The 24772-nt window shown below is 41.6% G+C and overlaps 1 protein-coding gene across 7 annotated transcripts in view; it reads left to right on the top strand.

Annotated features, from left to right (window-relative positions):
* Positions 1 to 24772, top strand: part of znf385b (zinc finger protein 385B) — a 406157-nt gene that overhangs the window by 166631 nt on the left and 214754 nt on the right. Inside the window, exon 1 of one of the 7 annotated variants that reach the window (XM_073047099.1) lies at positions 23748 to 23929. The exons of the other annotated variants lie outside the window; for them this stretch is intronic. Within the exon in view, the coding sequence (XP_072903200.1) occupies positions 23920 to 23929 (10 nt within the window). The 5' untranslated portion in view covers positions 23748 to 23919. Of the gene's footprint in view, positions 1 to 23747; positions 23930 to 24772 lie in introns of those variants that run through there. 7 annotated transcript variants of the gene reach the window in all.

Below are 24772 nucleotides of genomic sequence, written 5' to 3' on the forward strand. Positions count from 1 at the left end.
AGGCAGCATCTATGGAAAAAGTACAGTCAACGTTTCGGGCCGAAACACTTCAGCAGGACTACTGACTGCCCAATTCCATTCATCGATGTTGCCTGACCCACTGAGTTCTTCTAGCATTTCATTTGTTGTAGAGGGACAGACTTTAGGTTCCTTCTAGAGAAGATGGGATCTGTACAAGAGAGGCTGGCTGCACATAAACCAGAAAGGAACCAATATTCTAGCAGGAAGGTTTGCTGATGCCATTGGGGAATGTGAAACTTAAGTTGGCAGGGGAATGGGGCTTGGAGCAGATGTTCAGATTGGCAGGTACAGCCATCTAGAAGAGAAAAAGTTAAATGTCCAAAGGACAGAGCAGGCAGGTGAATGCACATCTAAACTGCATCTATTTTAATGCAAAGAGTCTAACCAGTGAGGTAGATCAACTGAGAGCTTTAATTATCATGTAGGACTGTGACCTTGTTGCCAATAGTGAGAGTGGTTGAAAGGTGGCAGGACTGGCAGCTCCATATCCTGGCGTAAATTAAGCGCAAAGGAAGAACAGAGAAAGAATATGGCGGAACAGGAGCAACCTCTGTATGAAGTCTGAAAGTATAGTGAGGTCTTAATTGACTAATTTTCATTGGTATTCACAAAGCAAGTGGGCTTTGTAGTTGGAGAATCCAGTAAAGCAGAAGGTTACATTCTTGTGCGAATCTGCATTAATAAGGATGAGATACTCTATGCCTTAGTGAGGTAAAGGGGGAATAAATCACCAGGGCCAGATGTAATGGGAGGCAAAAGAGAGATTACTGAGGCTTTGGCTGAAAGTTTTAAATCTTCCCTGGCCACGAGGGAAGTACTAGTTGACTGGAAAAGGCAAATGTAATCTCCCTGTTTTAAGAAAGGTGGCAGCTAAATGTCTGTCAATTATAGGCATGTGAGGCTAATATCAGTAGTAAAGACATTATTGGAAAAAATTGAGAGACAGGATTAATGATCATTTGGAAAGACAAGGACAGATTGGAGATAGCCGATATGGCTTTGACAAAGGCAGGTTGTGTCTGACCAATCTGACTGAATCAAAGGAGACAACAAAGTGTATTGATGAGGCCACATAGACTTGGCACACATGCGAGACTAATCAAAATGTTTGGACCAACAGGATTAAAGACTATTTGGCAAATTGCGTCCAAGAGTGGCTTGGCAATAGGAGAAAGAAGGTTGTTTTTGTGATTGAGTTCCTGTGAGTTCAGGTGTTCTGTGATGATCAGTGCTGGGACTTTGTTTTGCATTAAATGTGAATGATTTGGATGTGGATGTTGGAGGCATGATAATTAGGTTCTCAGGTGCAGCAGCAATTGGTGAAGTTGTTGACAGTGTAGACATAGTCTTAGGCTCCAGAATGATGATGATGTCAGAGAGTCAGACAACACAGAAATAAGACCCATGACCCAACTGGTCCACACTAAACAAGATGCTCCATCCATTTGCCAGTTAAGACCCATAACCTTCAAAACCTTTCCAATCCATTCCCTATCTAAATGTCTTTTATTAATTAACATTGTACCTGCTTCAACTACTTCCTCTGGCAGCTGATACCATTTAGATACCACTCTTTGCGTTTAAAAAAAAGTCCCTCAAGTTCATCTTAAATCTTTTATATCTCACCTTAGATCTATGTTCTCCACTTCTTGATAGTCCGACTCTGTGAAGAAGTTTGCTTGCATTTGCCCTTTCTATACTCCTCACGATCTTATACACTTCTATAAGACCACTGCTCAGTCTCCCAGGAATAAAGTCCAAGCCTGTCCTATTTCTCCTTTGAACTCAATCCCTCACATCCTGGCAGCATCCTTGTAAATCTTTTCTGTGCTCTTTCCAGTTTAATACCATCTTTCCTCTTGCAGGTCGATCAAAACTGAATACAATACTCCAAGTATTACCTCACCAGGATGTGTACAACCACACCATGACCTCCAACTTTTAGATACTCAGCGCCCTGATTTATGAAACCTCATGGCAACAGCCTTCTTCACCAACCTGTCTACTGGTGACTCCAGTTTCTGTGAACAATGTACTTATACTAGGGTCCTCTTGTCTACAACACTCCCCAGGGACATGCTGTTCACTGTAGAAATCCTACCTTGATTTGACTTTCCAGAATACAACACCTTGCACTTATTGGAATTAGCTTCCATTTGCCATTTCTCAATCCAGCTAATCAAGATTACCTTGATAACTTTCTTCATTGCCCACTATACCACCTATTTTAGAATCATCTACAATCCACTATCCCTCTTACTTTCTACCATGAAGCTAATTGTTTATCCAATTAGTCAGCTGTCCCTGGATTCCATGTTGTCTAACCTTCCAGAGCAACTTAACATGTGGAGCAGAGGAGCTTAAGAGGGGACATGACTGAGGTGCATAAAATTGTGAGGGATACGGAAAGGATAGACTGCAAGAAACTCACCCCCTTGTCAGAAGTGAATAAATCTAGAGGATTCAGATTTAGTTTAAAAGGGGATCTGAAGGGGAACCTTATCACCAAGAGAGGAGTGAGAACCTAGAGTGCATTGCTAGAAAGAGTGGTGGAAGCAGAGTCTGTGATCGTAGATGGGCGTAGAAAGCTTTAGGCCATGCACTGAATGATGGGATTGGCATGGATGTGTAAAACCATGTTTACATGCTGCAGGTCTCTATGACTAAGTCAGGTCAGCAACAGTACAGTTGGTGCTGGCTGGCTGCCTAGATCATGCTAATGAGGTTTCAGCATGAATTTTAAGTATGTTATTAATTAAGCATGTTTCAGCAAGTCCCCCATGGGTGTCATTCATCTATAATGCTGGGTGTGGGTCCAAGCATTGCAAAATGTAGCAGCTCCATGGATCATGAATAGCAACCTATTGCTTCTGAATTCATGTGTTTCAACAAGGAGAAGGCAGATGAACTAAGTGAGAATTTTGCATCAGTCTTCAATGTGGAAGACACTAGCAGTGTGCCAGGTGTTGAAGGGAAGTGTGGGAAGAGAAGTGAGTGCAGTTACCATTACAAGGGAGAAGGTGGTCAGAAAGCTGGAAGACCTCACCCGGACCAGATGAACTGCACCCTGGGATTCTGAAAGAGGTAGCATTAAGAGATTATGGAGGCATTAGCAACGATCTTTCAAAAATCATTGGACTCTGGCATGGTGCCAGAAGATGGGAAAATTGCAAATGTTACTTCACTCTTTAAGAAAGGAGGAAGGCAGCAGAAAAGAAAATTATAGACCGGTTAGCCAGACCTCAGTGGTTGGGAAGATGTTGGAGTCAATTGTTAAGGATGAGGTTGTGGAGTATTCGTGGACAGAAGACAAGATTTGGCAAAGTCAGCATGGTTTCCTTAAGGGAAAATCTTGCCTGACGGACCTGTTGGAATTCTTTGAGGAGATTACAAGTAGGATAGATAAAGGGGATGCAGTGGATGTTGTATATTTGGACTTTCAGACGGCCTTCAACAAGGTGCCACACATGAGGTTGCTTACCAAGTTAAGAACTCATGGTGTTGCAGGAAAGTTACTGGCATGTTTAGTGCATTGGGTGATTGGTAGGAGGCAGTGAGTTGGCTATCAGTGACTAGTGGTATTCTGCAGGGATCAGTGTTTTTATACTCTATATCAATGATTTTGATGATGGAATAGAGGCTTTGATGTAAATTTTGCAGATGATATGAAGATTGGTGGAGGGGCAGGTAGTGTTGAGGAAACAGGTAAGCTGCAGAAGGACTTTAACGGATTAGGAGAATGGCCAAGAAAGTGGCAAATGAAATACAATGTTGGAAAATCCATGGTCATGCACTTTGACAGAAGAAATAAACCTGTGCAGACTATTTTCTAAACTGGAAGAAAATCCAAAAATCTGAGATGCAAAGGGACTTGGGAGTCCTTGTGCAGAACACCCTAAAGGTTAACTTGCAGGTTGAGTTGATGGTGAAGAAGGCAAATGCAATTTTAGCATTCATTTCAAGAGGCCTCAAATACAAGAACAGGGATGTGATGCTGAGGCTTTATAAGGCACTGATGAGGCCTTGTCTTGAGTATTGTGAACAGTTTTGGGCCCCTCATCTTAGAAGAGATGTGCTGACATCTGAGGGTCCAGAGGAGGTTCACAAGTATGATTCCAGGAATGAAAGGGTTAACATGCCAGAACATTTGATAGCTCCAGGTCTGTATTCACTGGAATTTAGAAGAATGAGGGAGGGTCTCATTGAAACCTTTTGAATGTTGAAAGAATAGATGTGGAAGGGATATGTCCCATGGTGTGGGATTCTGGGACAAGCAGGCACAGCCTCAGGATAGAGAGGCATCCATTTAAAACAGAGGTGCAGATAAATTTCTACAGCCAGAGGGTGGTGAATTTGTGGAGTTTATTACCACAGGCATCTGTGGAGGCCAGGTCTTTGGGTATATTTGAGGCAGAGCTTGATAGGTTCTTGACTGGAAATGGCATCAAAGGTTACGGGGTGAAAGCCAGGGAGTGGGGCTGAGGAGGGGAAATAAAGGATCAGCCATGATTGAATGGCGGAACAGACTCGATAGGCCAAATGGCCTAAATCTGCTCCTACGTCTAATGGTCTCGCCAGTGTGAGGGGAGTCCCTCTGGATTTTATTAACTGAACCCCATTTATATAAGATTTCCAAGGTCCTTTCTGATACTCAGCATCACAGAGTGGGAATTTGATGACAGGAACCTGAAATTATGAAAAACATGAAAAGTTGGCGGCATGCTCTACGCAGCGATCACACTGGGTCCAATCAAGAGTGTATTTGTTTGTTTTGTATGTCTTTTTCATAATCAAAGCCACTACCGGATATTAAGAACATCAATTACAGCAGGACTTATCCCATCAGTAAGCTGCTCGATAGCGATGAGCTGGACTTATTGCGTACTGTTGTTGTTTGGTCGCCTGGACTTGCTGTGTACCATTGGACGGTGCACAGTGGGAGTGATTGTCTTGGACGCTTTTATTGTGATCACAAGACCCTGTGGAATACTGCAAGTACAGTTCACTGGTTCATTGGGAGCTGCATTTGTGGCAAGGATTAGACCCACGCTGTGGGGTTGTCTGTTGCAGCTGACAAGGAGAGGAGATGACAAGGCGGTGTGGAGTGAGAGAACCTGTGTGGGGTGCACTGTAATTTGTACTTGGGCTGGGGGCTGTTCCCTCCCACTGGTGTAGCACTCCAGTGTTCACTCAGCAGAAGAACAAGCTGGACTAAAACAACTTTCCAGAGGTTCTACAGACATGCCACTTAGGGACTTGGGTTTTATTTATTTTTCTTTGTGACAGTGTGTGTTTTTGTGAAATCATAATCATATATGCTATATGTGCTATGTGAAAAGTTCAGTGTGGTGTGAGCTGTTGGTAACGTGTTTAGCACCTTGGTCCTGGAAGAATGCTGTTTCATTTGGTTATACTCATGTATGGTTGAATGATAATTAAACTTGAACTTGAAGCTGAGGCTGCAGTCATGGGCAAATGTTAAGAGTGACACCCTCCTCCCCCACTAGCCCACAAGAGTTGTGAGTAAAATGACTGTTGATTTGTTTTAAATGTCCCGAAGCATCTCCTCTGGGAGAACACTGCACTGCAAATCTAAATGTATGGCTCTGTCCTGGGTCTCAACAATCTTGATGCTTCTGACTGCTTTTTCTAACAAATGTGAACGCAAGGAAATGGGTGTAAAAATAAAATGTGAAGATGTGCAGATGATACCAGACTTGGAAGTATGTAGAGGTACGGAGGATAATGACAGGCTCCAAAAGGACATTTCACAGATGGGAAAATGGAAAGATAAATGGCAGCTGAACATTTAGCATATATCTGAAATGATAGTTCATGGTGAAAAGAGCAAAGAAAGACAATGCCTGCAGTGTATCATAGTCCTAAAGAAGATGAAGTTGCAGAGGGATTTAGTTGTAGACGTGCATAAATCTTTGAGGATGGCAAGACATGTTGAGTCAGTGATCAGGAAATGTATCGGATCTTGGGCTTCAATTGAGGCAGAGTACAGAAACATGGACATTTAGCTGAACCTTTTTAAAAGACTGATTAATTCAAAATGACATCCATTCTGGCTGCCACCTTTTACAGCGAGTGTGAAACTCTTTGAAATAGGTGCAGAAAAAAATGCCACATTTATTCCAAGGATGTGGTTTTATAGTTGAATGCTTCCTCTCTAGAGACTGTGGTCACGCTCTTTGGAGTAAAGAAGATCAAGAGGAGATTTGATACAAATGCACAAATCCTGATTAGTCTAGAAACAGAAAGAAGCCTTTCACATCAGCAAATGATTCAAGTACTGGGGCACAGGTTCAGTGATGAGCAAAAGATAAATGGGTAAATGTGAAGAAAACTTTTTACAATAGGAGTATGTACACACTACAAATAAAAGGCTGTTAGAGTGATGGCAACCATGACTTTCAGCAGGGATTGACTTGAAAATAATTTACAAGTGAGGAGAAATGAGTGATTAATTTACTCTATAATGAGCAGGCACTGACTTCATTGGCAAACAGCCTCCTTTGTTGCCATATAATTGATAAGAGTATAGTTGGTATAATCAGCATTTCTATTAGGCTGCAGAAAGAGTTGGGACTCCCTCTGACTGCAGGATAATTATGTATTGTGCTGCCCAGCCCATCATCAGATTACAGATTTTGAATATTAGGAAGGTCTTGCCTCTGTTTTATTGGGTTGTATGACACCATCATTAAAAGCATAGGAACAGGAGTATTCTGGGTTGGAGCTTGGAAGTATTATTTTTGAAAACCCCTCTTGTGCTTTCTTCTCTTTGGGTGACGAAGAGAGTGGATTGGAATTTTTATCTCCCCTTGTTCAATCCCTTCCCACCTATGTCCGTGATACTTCCCATGCTTTACATTTCTTCAAAGATTTCAAGTTCCCTGGCCCCCACCGCCTCATTTTCACCATGGACGTCCAGTCCCTATATACCTCTATCCCCCACCAGGAAGGTCTCCAAGCTCTCCGTTTCTTCCTGGATTCCAGACCCAGCCAGTCACCCTCTACCACCACTCTTCTCCGCCTCACGGAATTAGTCCTCACCCTTAACAATTTCTCCTTTGGATCCTCCCACTTCCTCCAAACGAAAGGTGTAGCCATGGGCACCCGCATGGGTCCTAGCTATGCCTGCCTTTTTGTCGGCCATGTGGAGCAATCTATGTTCCAAGCCTACACCGGTATCTGTCCTCCTCTTTTCTTGCGTTATATCGACGACTGCATCGACGCTGCTTCCTGCACACATGCTGAGCTCGTCGACTTCATTAACTTCGCCTCCAACTTTCACCCCACCCTCAAATTCACCTGGTCTGTTTCCGACACCTCCCTCCCCTTTCTAGATCTTTCTGTTTCTATCTCTGGAGACAGCCTATCCACTGACGTCTACTACAAACCTACTAACTCCCACAGCTACCTAGACTATTCCTCCTCCCACCCTGTCTCCTGCAAAAATGGTATCCCTTTCTCTCAATTCCTCCACCTCCACCGCATCTGCTCTCAGGATGAGGCCTTTCATTCTAGGACAAAGGAGATGTCTTCCTTTTTTAAAGAAAGGGACTTCCCTTTGTCCACTATCAACTCTGCCCTCCCATTGTGTCTCCTGTATTTCACGCACCTCTGCCCTCACCCTATCCCCCTGCCAGCCCACCAGGGATAGAGTCCCCCTGGTCCTCACCTATCACCCTACCAGCCTACAGATCCAATGTATAATCCTCCGTAACTTCCGCCACCTCCTACGTGATCCCACCACCAGCCACATCTTCCCCTCCCCCCAACTCTCGGCTTTCCGCAGGGATCACTCCCTATGCAACTCCCTTGTCCATTCATCTCCCCCCCCCACCCCCCCATCCCTCCCCACCGACCTCCCTCCGGGCACTCATCCCTGCAAATGGAAGAAGTGCTACACCTGCCCCCATACTTCTTCCCTCACCACCATCCTAGGCCCCCGACAGTCCTTTCAGGTGAGGCACCACTTCACCTGCGAGTCAGCTGGGGTGATATACTGTATCCGGTGCTCCCGATGTGGCCATTTATACATTGGGGAGACCTGCCGCAGACTGGGAGACCATTTCGCCGAACACCGGCGCTCGGTCCTCCAGCAGTGGCAGGATCTCCCTGTGGCCACACACTTCAATTCCACAGACCACTCCCACTCTGATATGTCTATCCATGGCCTCCTCTACCGTCAAGATGAGGCCACACGTAGGTCGATGGAGCAATACCTTATCTCCCGCCTAGGTACGTCTTAATAAGCTGGTAAGGAAGGCGGGCTCTGTCGTGGGCAAAGTACTGGAGAGTTTAACATCGGTAGCTGAGCGAAGGGCGCTGAGTAGGCTACGGTCAATTATGGATAACTCTGAACATCCTCTACATAGCACCATCCAGAGACAGAGAAGCAGTTTCAGCGACAGGTTACTATCGATGCAATGCTCCTCAGACAGGTTGAAGAGGTCAATACTCCCCAATGCCATTAGGCTTTACAATTCTACCGCCAGGACTTAAGAACTTTTTAAAAGCTATTATTAATGCTTTTTGAGATAGTGATTTAGATGCATATCATATTTTTACTGAGTTAAGTATTGTATGTAATTAGTTTTGCTACAACAAGTGTATGGGACATTGGAAAAAAGTTGAATTTCCCCATGGGGTTGAATAAAGTATCTATCTATCTATCTATCTATCTATCTATCTACCTGCTGGCATGAACATTCAACTCACAGACCTCCGTTGATACCCCTGCCCCCCACCCTTACCTCCATCCCAATCTATTACTTTAGTCTGGTTCTCTTTCTCTCTCTTTTTCCCCCCTCACTATAATCTCCCCCCAGCCCTACCTTTCTTTCTCTTTTATTTCCCATAATTCTCCACCTTCCCCCAGCCCATTTCCCTCCAGCCTATCACTTCCCAGCTCTCTACTTTATCCCTCCCCCCACTTCTTATCCCCCCTCGACCATCCCATGTTACTTCACTCTTGATGAAGGGTTTCGGCCCGAAACGTCGTCACTACCTCCTCCCATAGATGCTGTCTGGCCTGCTGAGTTCTGCCAGCATTTTGTGTTCTTATTTATTTCCAGCATCTGCAGATTCACTGGTGTTGCCTTCGGATCGGAATTGGTTTACTATTGTTGCATGTACCCAGATACAGTAAAAAGCTTGTCTGCGTGCTGTTCATACAGGTCTTTACATAGCATATTGAGGTAAAACCATAACACTGCAAAGTAAAGTGTAACAGTTATAGAGGAAGTGCGGTGCAGGTAAACAAAGTTCAACAAGGTAGATTGTAACTCCACGTTTACTGGTCACGAGGTCTGCTCAAAATTCTGATGAACAGCAGGAGTGGACCTGCCCCTCAGCCAGGCAGTGCGTGCTACCACGTTTCTGGTACCACAGGATACATTAAAGCATTCTTACACTAAATTGTTTTTTAAAAAGGTTTGGTAAACTTACCTCTTAACTCCAATTAACGCTGGACAACAGCTTTCTTCCCTAAGGGCCTAACAGGGTCTTGTGATCACGATAAAAGCATCCAAGACAATCACTTCCACTGTGCACCGTGCAACGGTACACGTGAGTCCCAGCGACAACATGGCAACAGTACGCAATAAGTCCAGTTTCATCGCTATCAAGTAATTCACCGATGGGATAGTCCTGCAGTAATTGATGTTCTTGGTATCCAGTAGTGGCTTGTGCTTGTGAAAAAGACATACAAGACAAACAAATACACTTTTGATTGGACCCAGTGTGACCGCTGTTTAGAGCGCGTCACCAACTTTTCATGTTTTTCATGATTTCAGGTTCCTGTCATCAGATTCCCACTCTGTGATGCTATCAGAAAGGACCTTGGAAATCTTATTGAAATAGGGGTTCAGTTAATAAAATCCAGAGTGACTCCCCTCACACTGGTGTTAGACCATAAGACATAGAAGCAGAATCAGGTCATTTGGCCCTCTGAGTCTGCTCCACCATTCAGTCATGGGTGATCCTTTTGTTCCCTCCTGAGGCCCACTCCCTGGCCTTCACCTCATGGCCTTGACGCCATGTCCAATCGAGAATCTATCAAGTGCTGCCTTAAATACACCCAACGACCTGGCCTCCACAACTGCCCATGGTATCATATTCCACAAATTTACCACCCTCTGGCTAAAGAAATTTCTCCACATCTTTGTTTTAAATGGACACCTCTCTCTCCTGAGGCTGTGCTCTCTTGTCCCAGACTCCCCACCATGGGAAACATTCTTTCCACATTTACTCTGTCTAGGCCTTCCAACATTTGAAAGGTTTCAATGAGATCCTCCCTCATCCTTCTAAATTCCGGCAAGTACAGACCCAGAGCCATCAAGCATTCCTTGTATGGTTTCCTTTTCATTCTCAGAATCATCCCTGTGACCCTCCTCTGTACCCTCTCCAATGCCAGCACATCTTGTCTTCGATGAGGAGCCCAAAGCTGTTCACAATACTCAAGGTGAGGCCTCACCAGTGCCTTATAAAGCCTCAGCACCTCACATCCCTGCTGTTGCATTCAACACTTCTTGAAATGAATGCTAACATTGCATTTGCCTTCCTCACCACCAACTCAACCTGCAAGTTAGCCTTTAGGCTGTTCTGCACAAGGACTCCCAAATCCCTTTGCATCTAAGATTTTCAGATTTTCTCTTTGTTTAGAAAATAGTCTGCACATTTATTTCATCTATCAATGAGCATGACCATGCATGTTTCAACATTGTATTTAATTTGCCACTTTCCTACCCATTCTGCTAATCTGTCTTGGGCTTTCTGCAGCCTATCCATTTCCTCAACACTACCTGCCCCTCCATCAATCTTCATGTCACCTGCAAACTTGACAACAAAGCCATTTGTTCCATCATCTTAATCATTGATATACAGCATAAAAAGAAGCGGTTCTAACACCAACCTCTGCGGAACACCACTAGTCACTGACAACCAACCAGAAAAGGATGCTTTAATTCCTACTCACTACCTCCTACCAATCAGCCAAAGCTTTAACCATGCCAGTAACTTTCCTGTAATACCTTGGTAAGCAGCCTCGTGTGGCACTTTGGCAAAGGCCTTCTGAAAGTCCAAATATACAACATCCACTGCATCTCCTTTATCTATCCTACTTGTAATCTCCTCAAAGAATTCCAACATGTTCATCAGACAAGATTTTCCCTTAAGGAAACCATGCTGACTTTGCCAAATCTTGTTCTGTGTCACCAAGTACTCCATAAACACATCCTTAACAATTGACTCCAACATCTTCCCAACCACTGAGGTCAGGCTAACTGGACTATAATTTCCTTTCTGCTGCCTTCCTCCTTTCTTAAAGAGTGGAGTAACATTTGCAATTTTCCAGTCTTCTGGCACCATGCCAGAGTCAAATGATTTTTGAAAGATAATTCCTAATACCTCCACAATGTCAAACACTAGGGTGCAGTTCATCTGGTCCAGGTGACTTATGTACCCTTGTGTCTTTCAACTTTTTGAGCACCTTCTACCTTGTAACAGTAACTGCACTCACTTCTCTTCCCTCACACCCTTCAAAATCTAGCACACTGCTAGTGTCTTTCACAGTGAAGGCTGATGCAAAATTCTTATTTAGTTCATCTGCCATGTCATTGCCCCAGTTATTGTTTTTCTGACCTCATTTTCTAGTGGTCCTCTGTCCACTCTCATCTTTTTACCTACTTGAAAAAGCTTTTGGTATCCACTTTGATATTGTTTGCTAGCTTACTTCCATATTTCATCTTTTCCCTTCTAATAATTTTTTAAATTGCTCTCTGTAAGTTTTTAAAAGCTTCCCAATTCTCTATTTTTCCTCTAATTTTTGCTTTGTTGTATGCCCTCTCTTTTGTTTTGAAATTAGCCTTGACTTCGCTTGTCAGCTGCTGTTGTACTATTTTGCCATTTAAGTATTTGATTTTGGAATGCATAGGTCCTGCATCTTCCTCATTTTTCCTGTGAAACTCAGGTCATTGCTGCTCTGCTGACATCCCTGCCTGCAGCAGCTTCCAGTTTACTTTGACCAACTCCTCTCTCATACCACTATAATTTCCCTTACTCCACTGAAATATTGCTACATCAGACTTTACTTTCTCCCTATCAAATTTCAAGTTGAACTCAATCATATTGTGATCACTGGCTCCTAAGGGTTCTTTTATCCTAAGCCCCCTAATCACATCCAGTTCATTACATAACACCTAATAGAGTACATCTGATCCCCTAGCAGACACAACGACAAACTGCTCTAAAAAGCTATCTGTTAGGCATTGAACAAACTCACTGTCTTAAGCTCCATTACCAACCTGATTTTCCTAATTGTCCTTCATGTTGAAGTCTCCCAGGACTATCATAAGATTGCCCTTTCGACACGCCTTTTCTATTTCCTGTTGTAATCCGTGGTCCACGAGTCCTGTATAAAACTGTTATCAGGGTCCTTTTACTGTTGCAGTTTTTTAACCCACAAGGATTCAACTCTTCCAATCCTATGTCACACCTTTCTACTGATTTGATGCCATTCTTTACCAGCAAAGCCACAGCACCCTCTCTGCCTACCTTCCTCGTCCTCTGATATAACCTGTAACCTTGGACATTCAGCTCCCAACTACAACCATCCTTCAGACACGATTCAGTGAAGGCCACAACATCATACCTGACAATCTATAATAGTTTAACAAGATTGTCCACCTTATTTCTTATACTCCGTGCATTGAGATATAACATTCTATTTCAGATTACTTGTATCATGCGGGAATTTGGAGAAACAAGAAAAAACTTTTATTGAATATAATGCATTAAATTGCATGACAGTGATGCTTTCCAATAGTTCACCTAAACTAAAGATGTTTTGTAGATGATTTTCATTTGTACTCAGTGTCTGGAGCTTCTTGCTTAAGTGTCCAACAGTAATCAGCCAGCATTGATGGATTTCAGTTTCCCTGATACGATTTCTCTATGAGCGGAATGCCCTGGTGAAACCTTCCACTGTGCTTGTTGCTGACAGCACCAAGATTTGCAGGGAAGAAGTGTAAATGGGAATGCAGAAAATGAATCTACAGTGACATGTTGCACTTCATGGTTTTGTATGTTTGAAGCATATTATCAACCAGCTGCACGTAGTTTGCTGCTCTGTAGTTGCCAAGAAAATTTTCAACATCATCCTTGAATGCTTTCCATGTGATTTTCCCCAGTCCCACTAGAAGTCCTGTGAATTGCCGGTCATTAAAGACCTACTTGATTTGTGGACCAACAAAATGCCTTCTTTAATCTTAGCATCAGTTATTTTGTGAAACATCTGTCTCATATATCAAAATGCTTCACGGAAATTTACAGCCTTTCTAAAATCTGTCCTGCCATGCAGCGTTCATCCTGCCTGAGCATGCCCGGACAAGATGGAAAACTTTTTGGCTTACATAGTGGGCAATATTTTAATTGACCCGAATTATGAGTTGAAATACCAAAACCAGGAGATTTCAAGTGAATGAGCACACTCAACATTTCGGTTCTCGGCCCGAAATGTCAACTGTACTCTTTTTCATAGATGCTGCCTGGCCTGCTGAGTTCCTCCAGCATTTTGTGTGTGTTGCTTGGATTTCCAGCATCTGCAGATTTTCTCTTGTTTGTGATTTCAAGTGAGTGATAGGGGAATTCCATGACGATTTTCATGATCAGCAGCCCAAAATTCATAAGATGCACCCCAAAGTATTCAGGAAGCAAAACCTTTATTATTCAGTGTAATTATTAACATGAACTTAAAAGATATACAAGAGCAGAGATTCTCTAATCTGATTGAAATATCAAATGATGGGATGATTCGAGATAGATTTTATCTGATCAGTATAATTACTGGGGCTACTTTCTGCAAGGAGGCCGTGGTAAGGCACTTAAATACATAGGAGGATAATACAGAAATACAAGTGTTTATCTTTTCCATTTGTTTATCTTTAAAACATGATAATGTATGACTATCACGCAGCAGCTGAAAGGACATGGGTTCTACAAAAGATGTATTGTTTGTATCCTTGCCAAGAGTCTTTCTCCTTTTCACAGCCGATAATGAGCACAATCCACACAGCCCTGACGTTTTTCTGCTGTTGGCTAGCCCTGAAAACAAAGGTTCCCACTGATCGTTCTGGATTTACTCCAAAGTTTCTAATATGTAGTCCCTGCCTGATCCTTAACAGCTTCTTGGGTTTGATGAAAAAAGAGACTGCTTGTATTTTGAAAACACTTTTCACATGTTCAGGGGTCCCTGAAGAGCCGCACACACTGTGAATTGTTTTTAAAGAGTAGCCGTTATTGTGATGTGGACAAACATTGAGTTTATTTAAGTACAGCAAGATCCCATAAGTGTCAGTGCCCAGTTAATCAGTTCTGGTGAGGCTGACTGAGAAATGTTGCTCCAAACACCAGGAAAATTTCTTGGTCTTCTTCAAACAGTGCTGTGGGATATAATTTTTTCAGACTGACTGGGCCCTAATCTATCTTGCTAAGATTGTTGGCCTCCTGCCCCTACCATGCTGTTCGTTCCACAGCACAATGCAGCACAAGGTTTCTCAGTTTCACAAGTTGCCTGTTTGACAACCAGTGAGGGCTGAACTCCGGGTTCACTAGGTTCAATTGCCACAGTTATTGAGTTTGTGATTACAATGTGCGCACTCATTCCAGATCATCTGGGACTGCTGCAAAAATAAATCTTTCAACTGAAATTATTAATCAAAGGACAGAAACACATAGACACGGCCTGAGACATGGAAAGTATGCAGAAGCTGGCACTAACCCATTAGACTGGGTTAGCGAAACAAAGGTGTTCAGGGGCTAGTGGAAGACTGTGCCAAGTGGAATACTGTGCTTCAGCCTACTCTTGGAAATTTCTTTGTCGTAGACGTTTTACTGGTAGGCCTTGGTGGACCCAGGCAGAGAGCTACCCTAGTGTCTCTCTTCCATAAGTTGATATAATTGCATTACTGCACTGATGTGTCAAAAGGCTAGGTTTTAGAAGCAGTACGTATTGTGAAATCAACCTAAATCCTTTCACTTAGAGGCAAGAAAGTTACAATATGCTAAGCTAAATAAAAGCTTAAGTAATTTTGTTTCTATTTTTTCTATATAGGAATATTATAATTCTCTACTTCAGAAACTGCATGTTAGTCTGGGAACATCCAAGGTTTTTGTTTCCATTCCCTGCGCAGCTTGACCCCCAAACTGTTGTCTCCCTCAAAACCTACAATATATCCTGGGGATTTATCCACCTTAATGTTCGTTAGGAGCCCCTGCACTACCTCCTTTATTCTCTCAAAATGCTGTGGTATACTAGCACACTGAACCCTGATCTCACTATCCTCTGCATCCTGCTTGATAAACACCAAGTCAAGTATCATTTAGGACCATGCCCACATCTCCCACCTACAAGCACATGCTCTCTCTTTTATCCTTGAATAGTCCTATCACTCCCAAGTTATCCGGCAGTCTGTGTAGTTGGTCTTTTAAACACCCTCCAAATGTCAGACATGGATTCAACCAAAAATAACTATTCTCAGTTAACTTTCCTTGGTTCCTGCCTAAAGCTCTTGTAATTTGTCTTGTTTCAATTTAATATTCCCCCACAAAGTCTATTCTTATCTATAACTATCACTGTTCCTAATTCTTCTCTGAAAGGTCAGTCACCTGGCCGGGCTCATTTCCCAACACTAGGTACAGCAACGACCTTCCTCTCATTGGATTATCTACGCATTGATTTAAGAAACCCTCTGGATGCACCTAACAAATTCTGTCCCATCTGGGTCTCTTGCACTAAGGAGCTCCAGTCGGTATTGGGGAAGTTGAATACACCCACAAGAAGAACAACAACCACAAGGCTTTACACCTTTCCCTAAACTGTTTGCATCTGTTCCTCAGTGTCCCAGTGGCTGTTAGTAGTATAGTCCAATCAAAGTGATTACACCTTTCTTGTCTTTGAGTTTTACCCATATAGACTCAGTGATGAGCCCTCCATTATGTCCCCTCTGAGTACACCTGTGATATTGTCCCTGATTGATTGTCCCTCTCCTTTTTACCTCCAATTCCTTCCTAAACATTGAAACCCTGGAACATTAAACATCCAGTCCTATCCCCCTCTCAACTGTCCCTGTAATACCTATAACATCATGGTTCTATGTACTGATCTATCCTCCAAGTTCATCACCCTGCCCATAATGCTCCTTGTATTAAAATAAAGATATTTCAATCCTTCAATACCATTGTGTCTATTATGTTGCTGCTCTCTATCCTCCCTTGCAGATGTGCTAGTCATGACATCTACCTTTCTCTCACTGTTCTCTTCTGTCCCTCCACTTTCTGACCTGGTGCTCTGGTTCCCATCTCTCTCCCTGCCCAACTAGATCAAACTCTCCCAAAAGCACGAGCAAATTGTTGGACAGAATAGACAAGGAAAAAATATTTCCATAAGCAACTGTGTCCAATATGAGGGATCATAAACATAAAGCAGTAACTGTTCAGGAAAAAAAATCATCTTTATCCAACCTGTGGTCAGAATATGGAAGATATTACACATAAGTTGTTGAAGTAAATGGTAGCTATGCATTTTAAGGAAAGCTTGATCAACACTGGACAAAAGGCAAGATATATTAATGAGATTAGATGAAGAAAAGTGGACAAAGGTGGATGAATTTTACAGACATTTCAATGAATCTGTTGTGCTTTATGACCTGTTTCTGAGCTGTTATTTCTTTGGATGTCCTTTGGTATGTTTGTAAAGAGCTACTACTTCATCTTGTGAACAGCTTACAAAACATAGATACCTCGATAGTTTTTGTAAGAGAATTATGGAGCTAAAGAAAGAAAATGGCATCTTTGAGTGGTAGTCAATGTTAGATTATGATAATGAAGTTTATTTTTGGTCAGTTTGATAATAATGAATGATAGAGTTGGATTTCTAAATGGAGTTGTGGCTTGTCAATCATACAGAAATGGTAATTTTCCAGTATTTTCAGATTATTGCAAAGAAGACCACATATAACTGGATTCTAAAATTAACTCAGATACATCATATTACAAAAGCCAAAATTATTGAAAGAAAAATCGAATGAATAAGTAATGTAAAAGCTGGCCACATAACTGCTGTGCTCTCTCTAGCGGAAAGTTATTCTGGTACTCTGTAATCTTACAACATGCCAAGAAATGATGTGTTCTTTAATTTAAACAGTTTAGTAACCCTTGTTACCGACGTGGAATGAAAGCTTTCATTTAACATTAAGCTGGGATGCCTGAGAGTGATGGTTATTCCATTCCCCAGTGTCACCCCTCTGATCCTTAAGAAGCAACACAGTATTGCTAAGGAATAAAAATAAATCTGCAAATATTTAACAAAAACCAAATGATGACAGAACCCAGCATCCGTGGTGTCAAAAGGTGTAGGTCTGCATCAGGACTGAGGGGAAGAAGAAAGATAGCTGGTGTATAGTATTTCATTATGTTGAGGGAGTAAGGGGAGGGTGAGATTGAGGCTAGAAGGTGGTAGGTGGGGAGGCGATGTTGTCAGATGGGACTAGCTGAGGGAGAAGGGATGAACAAAGGGACAGGAAAACATGGTGAACTGGTGAGTGTGGCAGGAGAGCTCCGGGGATGTACGTTACCTGAAATTGGAAAATTCAACATGCATGCCACTGGGTGTACCCTACCCAAGTAGAATGTGCACTTGGCTTATCATGGAGTTAAAATGACTCAAGATAGTTCATGCCTTTTTGTAAAGTAATATTCAAACGGTTTCTAACAGCTACGATAAATAAATGTACTAAACTAAAATTGATTTGTTCTCCGGGCTTGAAAGTGGAAAGTATGACAGTGCAGTAGTGGAAAAGGCTCCAATGGGATCTTGCAAAGGAGATCAATTCTGTCTGAGCATTCTAGAAAATTAAAAGGTAATGAAAGCACAGGCTAGATGTTCTGTCATTGCAGCGCCAGTTAGGTTAACTTTAATTAGCATTGGCTAATAAGGGTAAGTAAAGTGCAAGGCTGCGACTATCTGACAACCAACAAGTGTGAGTTTAACTCCTTAATCCTGGTATACCTTCTTCGAGTCTTCTACCATTCACCATCTAGAGATCACTTCTGACCACAGCTCAGCTGGGTATGTGTCAATGACATATTGTTCAGATCACCCTTTCCACTATTTACAAAGCACATCTCATGCATGGTGGGACACTTTCCACATGCCGCAATGTTCAAGAAGCTTGATGCCATGGAAAATGAAAATCTTTCATCAACATGATTAAAATTATAATTTGGTATAATATTATTGTGATTAACAGCAAGTGTACTGGGAAATGACAGAAGGACGGGAAGTAAACTAATCCTGGCACGAAGCTGTAGGATTCAACAAATCTTTTTAAGCTTGCCAATCAGTGATCAGAGACTAGTGGAGTGTTGCAAGGATGGGCACTTTGGCCCCAGATATTTGTTATCTATAATAAACAATCTGATTGAGGAGACAAGGTTCTATCTTTCCAAGTTTGCCAATAGTTCTATACTGGGAGAGATTGTGAATATGGAGGAGAGTGTAAAGATCTTTTAAACTGAAGAAGAACATGGCAGATGGAATATATTCTGAAAAATGTGTACTCATCTATTTTGGTGCTCATAACAGAAAATCAGTTAAATGGTGACAGATTGGGTAGTGCTGATATTCAAGGGGGCCTCAGGAGTGCTTATATACAAACCATTGAAGCCCTGCGTGCAGTGGCAAGAAGTGATTAGGAGGACAAATCATTTACAGTCCTTTGTTATGTGAGAGTTTATTTATGAGGTTGTATTTCAAATGTTTAGGGCCTCGGTGAGACCATGCCTGGAATATTCTATATGGTTTTAAATTCAAGTTCAAGCTTAATTGTCATTCAACCATACATGAATATAGTCAATTGTAACAGCATTACTCCAGGGCCAAGGTACAAAACACAATACCAACAGTCATGCACAGCACACAACACATTTAGCGCATATAAGATAGCAGGTACATATAAGTGTAACTCTCGCTTCGCCTAGCAGCTTGATATTGGGGGTGATAACCCCCCCCCCCCCCACCCCGGGCCCGGCCAAACTTAAGAAATCTTGTTTGGGTGGATGCTACGCGATGTGTCCCCTGTTACAAATCAGTACAGTACCCTGGAATAATAAACAATACACAATATGCGATTAAACGATTAAGCATTATAACTCTTACTTTGACTATATGGTTAGTAGAGAAATGAAATAAAAGAAAAACAAAGGACTCAATCTTATTAAACAGTCTGTGCGCAAAGTTGGAGCTCACTCATAAGCTGATCGGTCCCCATTGACCTCCTCCGATCGTCGCTGCCCTTCGGACCCTCGCTCCGAGTCCACCCCATCCGGAGGGCTACCAAATCTCTCCATTCGTGTCTTTTGTCTTCATCTCTCTCCCTCTTTGGCAAAAGCCCGCAAAATCAACTGCTTCCAGATTCACAAGACAGGGCAACAAAATCTTGATTGGCTAACATGCATCCCACAGTCCTGTTATCTCCAGCCATAACCCAAACATTGCTGCTACAGAGAAACCATTACTTCAGCAGTGAACATTACAGAGAAGCCATTACAGCGCGTTACGTAAGTTAGCAAACACGTATAAGCTATCAGTAAAATACAATCACACGAAAAATATATATAGTCCAAGATCCTGAGACCATGAATGTTGCAGCAGTTGGCAGTTGTACACAATATAGCTTATCGCCTTGTCCTCGCTATAATCAAGGCCACACGCTCCATGGTCGTCCACCAGTAAATCAGTGAATCGGACTTGCAGCATTCCATATCAATAATGTCCAACTGGGTCTTGTGATCACAAGAAAAGCGACTAAGACGATCACTCTCTGTTAGGCAGACAGACAGACAGACATACTTTATTGATCCGGAGGAAAACTGGGTTTCATTACAGTCGCACCAACCAAAAATAGTGTAGAAATATAGCAATATAAAACCATAAATAATTTAATAATAATAAGTAAATTATGCCAAGTGGAAATAAGTCCAGGACCAGCCTATTGGCTCAGGGTGTCTGACACTCTGAGGGAGGAGTTGTAAAGTTTGATGGCCACAGGCAGGAATGACTTCCTATGATGCTCAGTGTTACATCTCGGTGGAATGAGTCTCTGGTTGAATGTACTCCTGTGCCTAACCAGTACGTTATGGAGTGGATGGAAGACATTGTCCAAGATGGCATGCAACTTGGACAGCATCCTCTTTTCAGACACCACCGTCAGAGAGTCCAGTTCCACCCCCACAACATCACTGGCCTTACGAATGAGTTTGTTGATTCTGTTGGTGTCTGCTATCCTCAGCCTGCTGCCCCAGCACACAACAGCAAACATGATAGCACTGGCTACCACAGACTCGTAGAACATCCTCAGCATCGTCCAACAGATGTTAAAGGACCTCAGTCTCCTCAGGAAGTAGAGACAGCTATGACCCTTCTTGTAGACAGCCTCAGTGTTCTTTGACCAGTCCAGTTTATTGTCCATTCATATCCCCAGGTATTTGTAATCCTCCACCATGTCCACACTGACCCCTTGGATGGAAACAGGGGTCACTGGTGCCTTAGCCCTCCTCAGGTCCACCACCAGCTCCTTAGTCTTTTTCACATTTAGCTGCAGATGATTCTGCTCGCACGATGTGACAAAGTTTCCCACCGTAACCCTGTACTCAGCCTCATCTCTCTTGCTGATGCATCCAACTATGGCAGAGTCATCAGAAAACTTCTGAAGATGGCAAGACTCTTTGCAGTAGTTGAAGTCCGAGGTGTAGATAGTGAAGAGAAAGGGAGACAGGACAGTCCCCTGTGGAGCCCCAGTGCTGCTGACCACCCTGTCTGACACACAGTGTTGCAAGCGCAGGTACTGTGGTCTGCCAGTCTGGTAATCAATAATCCATGACACCAGGGAAGCATCCACCTGCATCACTGTCAGCTTTAGAGGTTCAGCCCTGACATTCATTTAAAGTGTAGATGGACAGATTTCTGTACATGAAAGGAATGAATGGATATGAGGATTATACTGGAAAGTGGTCCTGAGGTGAAGGTCAGACTGTGATCTTGATGAATAATAGGCTGGAAGACTGGATGTACTTACGGAACCAATCTAAATTCTTCCATAATTTCTTAACCTCTTTTTTTATTTATTGTTTTCCTTGCCTCTTACTCAAAAAATTCCATGTTCGTGTCTAAGTCAGCCCTGCATGAAGTACTGTGCTCAATTCTGGTCGCCTCACTACAGGAAGGATGTGGAATCCATAGAAGGGGTGCAGAGGAGATTTACAAGGATGCTGCCTGGATTAGGAAGCATGCCTTATGAGAATAGTTTGAGTGAACTCAGCCTTTTCTCCTTGGAGCGACGGAGGATGAGAGGTGACCTGATAGAGGTGTATAAGATGATGAGAGGCATTGATTGTGTGGAACGTCAGAGGCTTTTTCCCAGGGCTGAAATGGCTAGCACAAGAGGGCATAGTTTTAAGGTGTTTGGAAGTAGGTACAGAGGAGATACCGGGGTAGGTTTTTTACACAGAGAGTGGTGATTGCATGGAATGGGCAGGAGGCGGAAACAATAGGGTCTTTTAAGAGACTCTTGGATAGGTATGTGGAGCTTAGAAAAATAGAGGGCTATGGGTAAGCCTAGGTAGTTCTAAGGTAAGGACATGTCCGGCACAGCTTTGTGGGCTGAAGGGCCTGTATTGTGCTGCAGGTTTTCTATATTTCTTTGTTTCTCATTTGACAATCTTACATTTGACTTGCATTTCTTGATAAGCCTTGTGTCTTGTTCCTGCCTCTGGCATATCTCATGGAATTTTTTTCTAGTTTTATGTCAGACATCAAGAACTTTTGACTCCCTGGCATTAAAAGCTCCAACTTAAAAAATAGCTTGTCTATGCATTATTGGATTGAGTTATGGAAATATTAATTTTGAGTTTCGCTGATAAAAGGTGCTAGATTGTCCTGAGCAGATTTCACTGCCCAGACTGCCCTCCCTCACTCGACCCTTCAATACTTTGTGCCCCTCTGATTTGCCTTCTCCAGATGCATGAGCTAGACAATCTGACTCCATGCTGTACATGTGCCTAATGAGATCATGAGGCTGAGGTTGAAAAAAAATCAAACACTATAATAATGATGTAAATAATTAAATAAAATCTTAAGAAGAAATAAAGCTAACTTTAATTAAAAGCTTATTATACCCCTAAAGTAAATTAAAGAAGAATAAGTAGTGTTTTTGTACACTGTTAATTTTTCCACAGTGTCAGCATTTAGTACACCAGCCAGCTATGACATATATTTGGACACTTTCCTTAATAGCTCGCTGTTTCGACATTATTGTCAATGACAAATGAGGAAACGGAGTGAACGGTCAGCTGTCTTGCAGCTAACCTGCATGATATTCCAGATTTCTTGAAATGTGCAAAAGCTCCAGCTGTCCTGATGGATGACCAACTAATATTTGACTGTTTTCCTGGGAACCTCTCAGACCATGTGGTTTGACTCATTTTTGTCTTTTATTGCCTCTTCAAACCTTTGATTTCCGGCATTTTTTAGTTATGAATTGAAGAAATATTCTCAAGCTACATTTCATACTTTGGCTAACCCTATCTGCTCACATATTTTTGCACTAGTTTCTGTTTTAACATGTTTCATCTAGTTCTGATTATCCTCCAAGGATTTCACCTTGTTTGTGATAGTTTACATATAGCTTGTTCTGTTTTAGTAACCCTGTTCATTTTTTTGGGGTTGTTTACTTCAATTCTTCTGAAAATTTGTATCCACTCAACTGTCTTGTTACTGTAAGAAGCACAATAATCTTAACCCATCACTCACCAGAATTTTTTCAAATAAAACCTAACCAGGACTCATGATGTTTTAAATTGGAACTATTGTCTTTGCTATATATTAAACATTTTCTTTGGATTATAATGCAGAAGTACTTAGTTTGCAGAAACATTGAATGTAAATGTTACTTGTAAAACTTTGGAGTACCTGTATTTGATAAAAAGTATACATTTAATTGGAACTAAATCTTTTTGGTGTATTTAAAATCTATTATCTATCACAAAGTCTTAAAGTTCATTTTTAATAATCTACCTAATTCAGAGCAAACATTTCAACCAATAAAGCAAAAGTAATGTAAAATCATATAAGCCTTGTTTAATTCAAATCATATAAATCATAAAATTATGATGTGGCAAGAGAGAAGTATCATCACTTGGACAAGTATATTTATCGCAATTTACACCCCCTTTATTACGAACATAGCAATCATTAACTTTTATCTTAGTTCCTTCGATCTTCCTTCAAGTAATTTCTTTCTACATTTGAAGAATTGGAAGGCATTAACATGTCTGTTTAGTATTCCACCCCTCAACTTGTGTGCAGTGTGGAACAAAGAATAAAAAAATGTCTGAGGCTTGATTTATGGTGGTCTAGTTTCTTTCAGACTCTAGGTCTTACCCAAAAGATATGTAGTAGAATTTATTTTCTGATTTAAGTCAGCATGAGAGAAAGTCTATCTACAGACTATGGTCTTAATACTTAAAGTTGGGAATCTCGGCGTACTGACCTAGTTTTCTGCAGCTTCATGGGTTTGCAGTTAGAGGTGGCTGCAGCTGCTGACAGTCGTTCTATTGTTTCAGTTAGTTTCTTTAAAGGAAAACCAATAGCGGGTGAGCACCTCGGTTGCCTTAGGGTACAATTCAATAGAAGCATGTTTCTGAAGTCTCACGTTCAGTGCTTTGTGAAAACTTTTAGAAGGCTGATCAAGTCAACCCAGTTTATTTTTAATGTTGGATGAGACTACCTTTCATAACTTACACTTTTGCTGAACTTGTTAAATACGAGACATGCTGTTGGGTAAGTAAAACCATGTGGAAGGCAAGACTTCAGTTTTTAGCTGTATTTGCAACATTAGTACATGAACTATTCATACATATTGTTTGGTCTGTTCTTACAGCAGTCTAATGAATTCTTGTCCGATTTCAAGAAGAGTGTGTCTTAGAAAACTTAGCTATCAATTAATGTAAATTATTTTGCTTTCAAATTCACAAATTTTATCTGAATATTCATTTATGAATATTTTTAGGAATTCATTGAATGCAAGTTTTAAAAAAAGAAATATTGTGGTCATTATAGAATATATCATGCAATTGGTTGACCAAAATCTCTTCTGGTAAATCTAGTTATGGCAGATAATAAAGATATAATTATTCTAAAAATTGCTGTAATGAATCTGATATATGGATTTATACAATGACATAAATATATATGTTTTCAATTGATTACAGATTCTGTTTACTTAAAATAATTGCAAAGTTTTGAACTTGCCTTCGGAGAAAAACAGTTCTGTGTATGTAAAATAAAATTATTAATGGCAGGCTCAAAAGCAAATTACTTTTTGTGTTTGATTTGTTCCATGTTAAATAACGATCACAAACCATGAAAAGTAACTGCAAGATATGAGTTGGCAGCACACTTGAGTATTGAACTGGCAAAAAAAGGAGATTTAGTTTAATAGATTAGAGGGAAGATCATCCCACTAACAATTGTGTCAATTGAAAACAGCTTGTAATTTTTATTTTCTGGCCAACTTTCATAAAATATTCACTTACTCAAGAATTGGATGATATGAAGAATAAGAGCTGCAATCGTCATGTAAAGAATCAACCTTATATCCTGAAGAAAAAGTTTGTAAAATAT

This window comes from Hemitrygon akajei, chromosome 5 (assembly GCF_048418815.1).
Source record: "Hemitrygon akajei chromosome 5, sHemAka1.3, whole genome shotgun sequence".
Lineage (NCBI taxonomy): Eukaryota > Metazoa > Chordata > Chondrichthyes > Myliobatiformes > Dasyatidae > Hemitrygon > Hemitrygon akajei.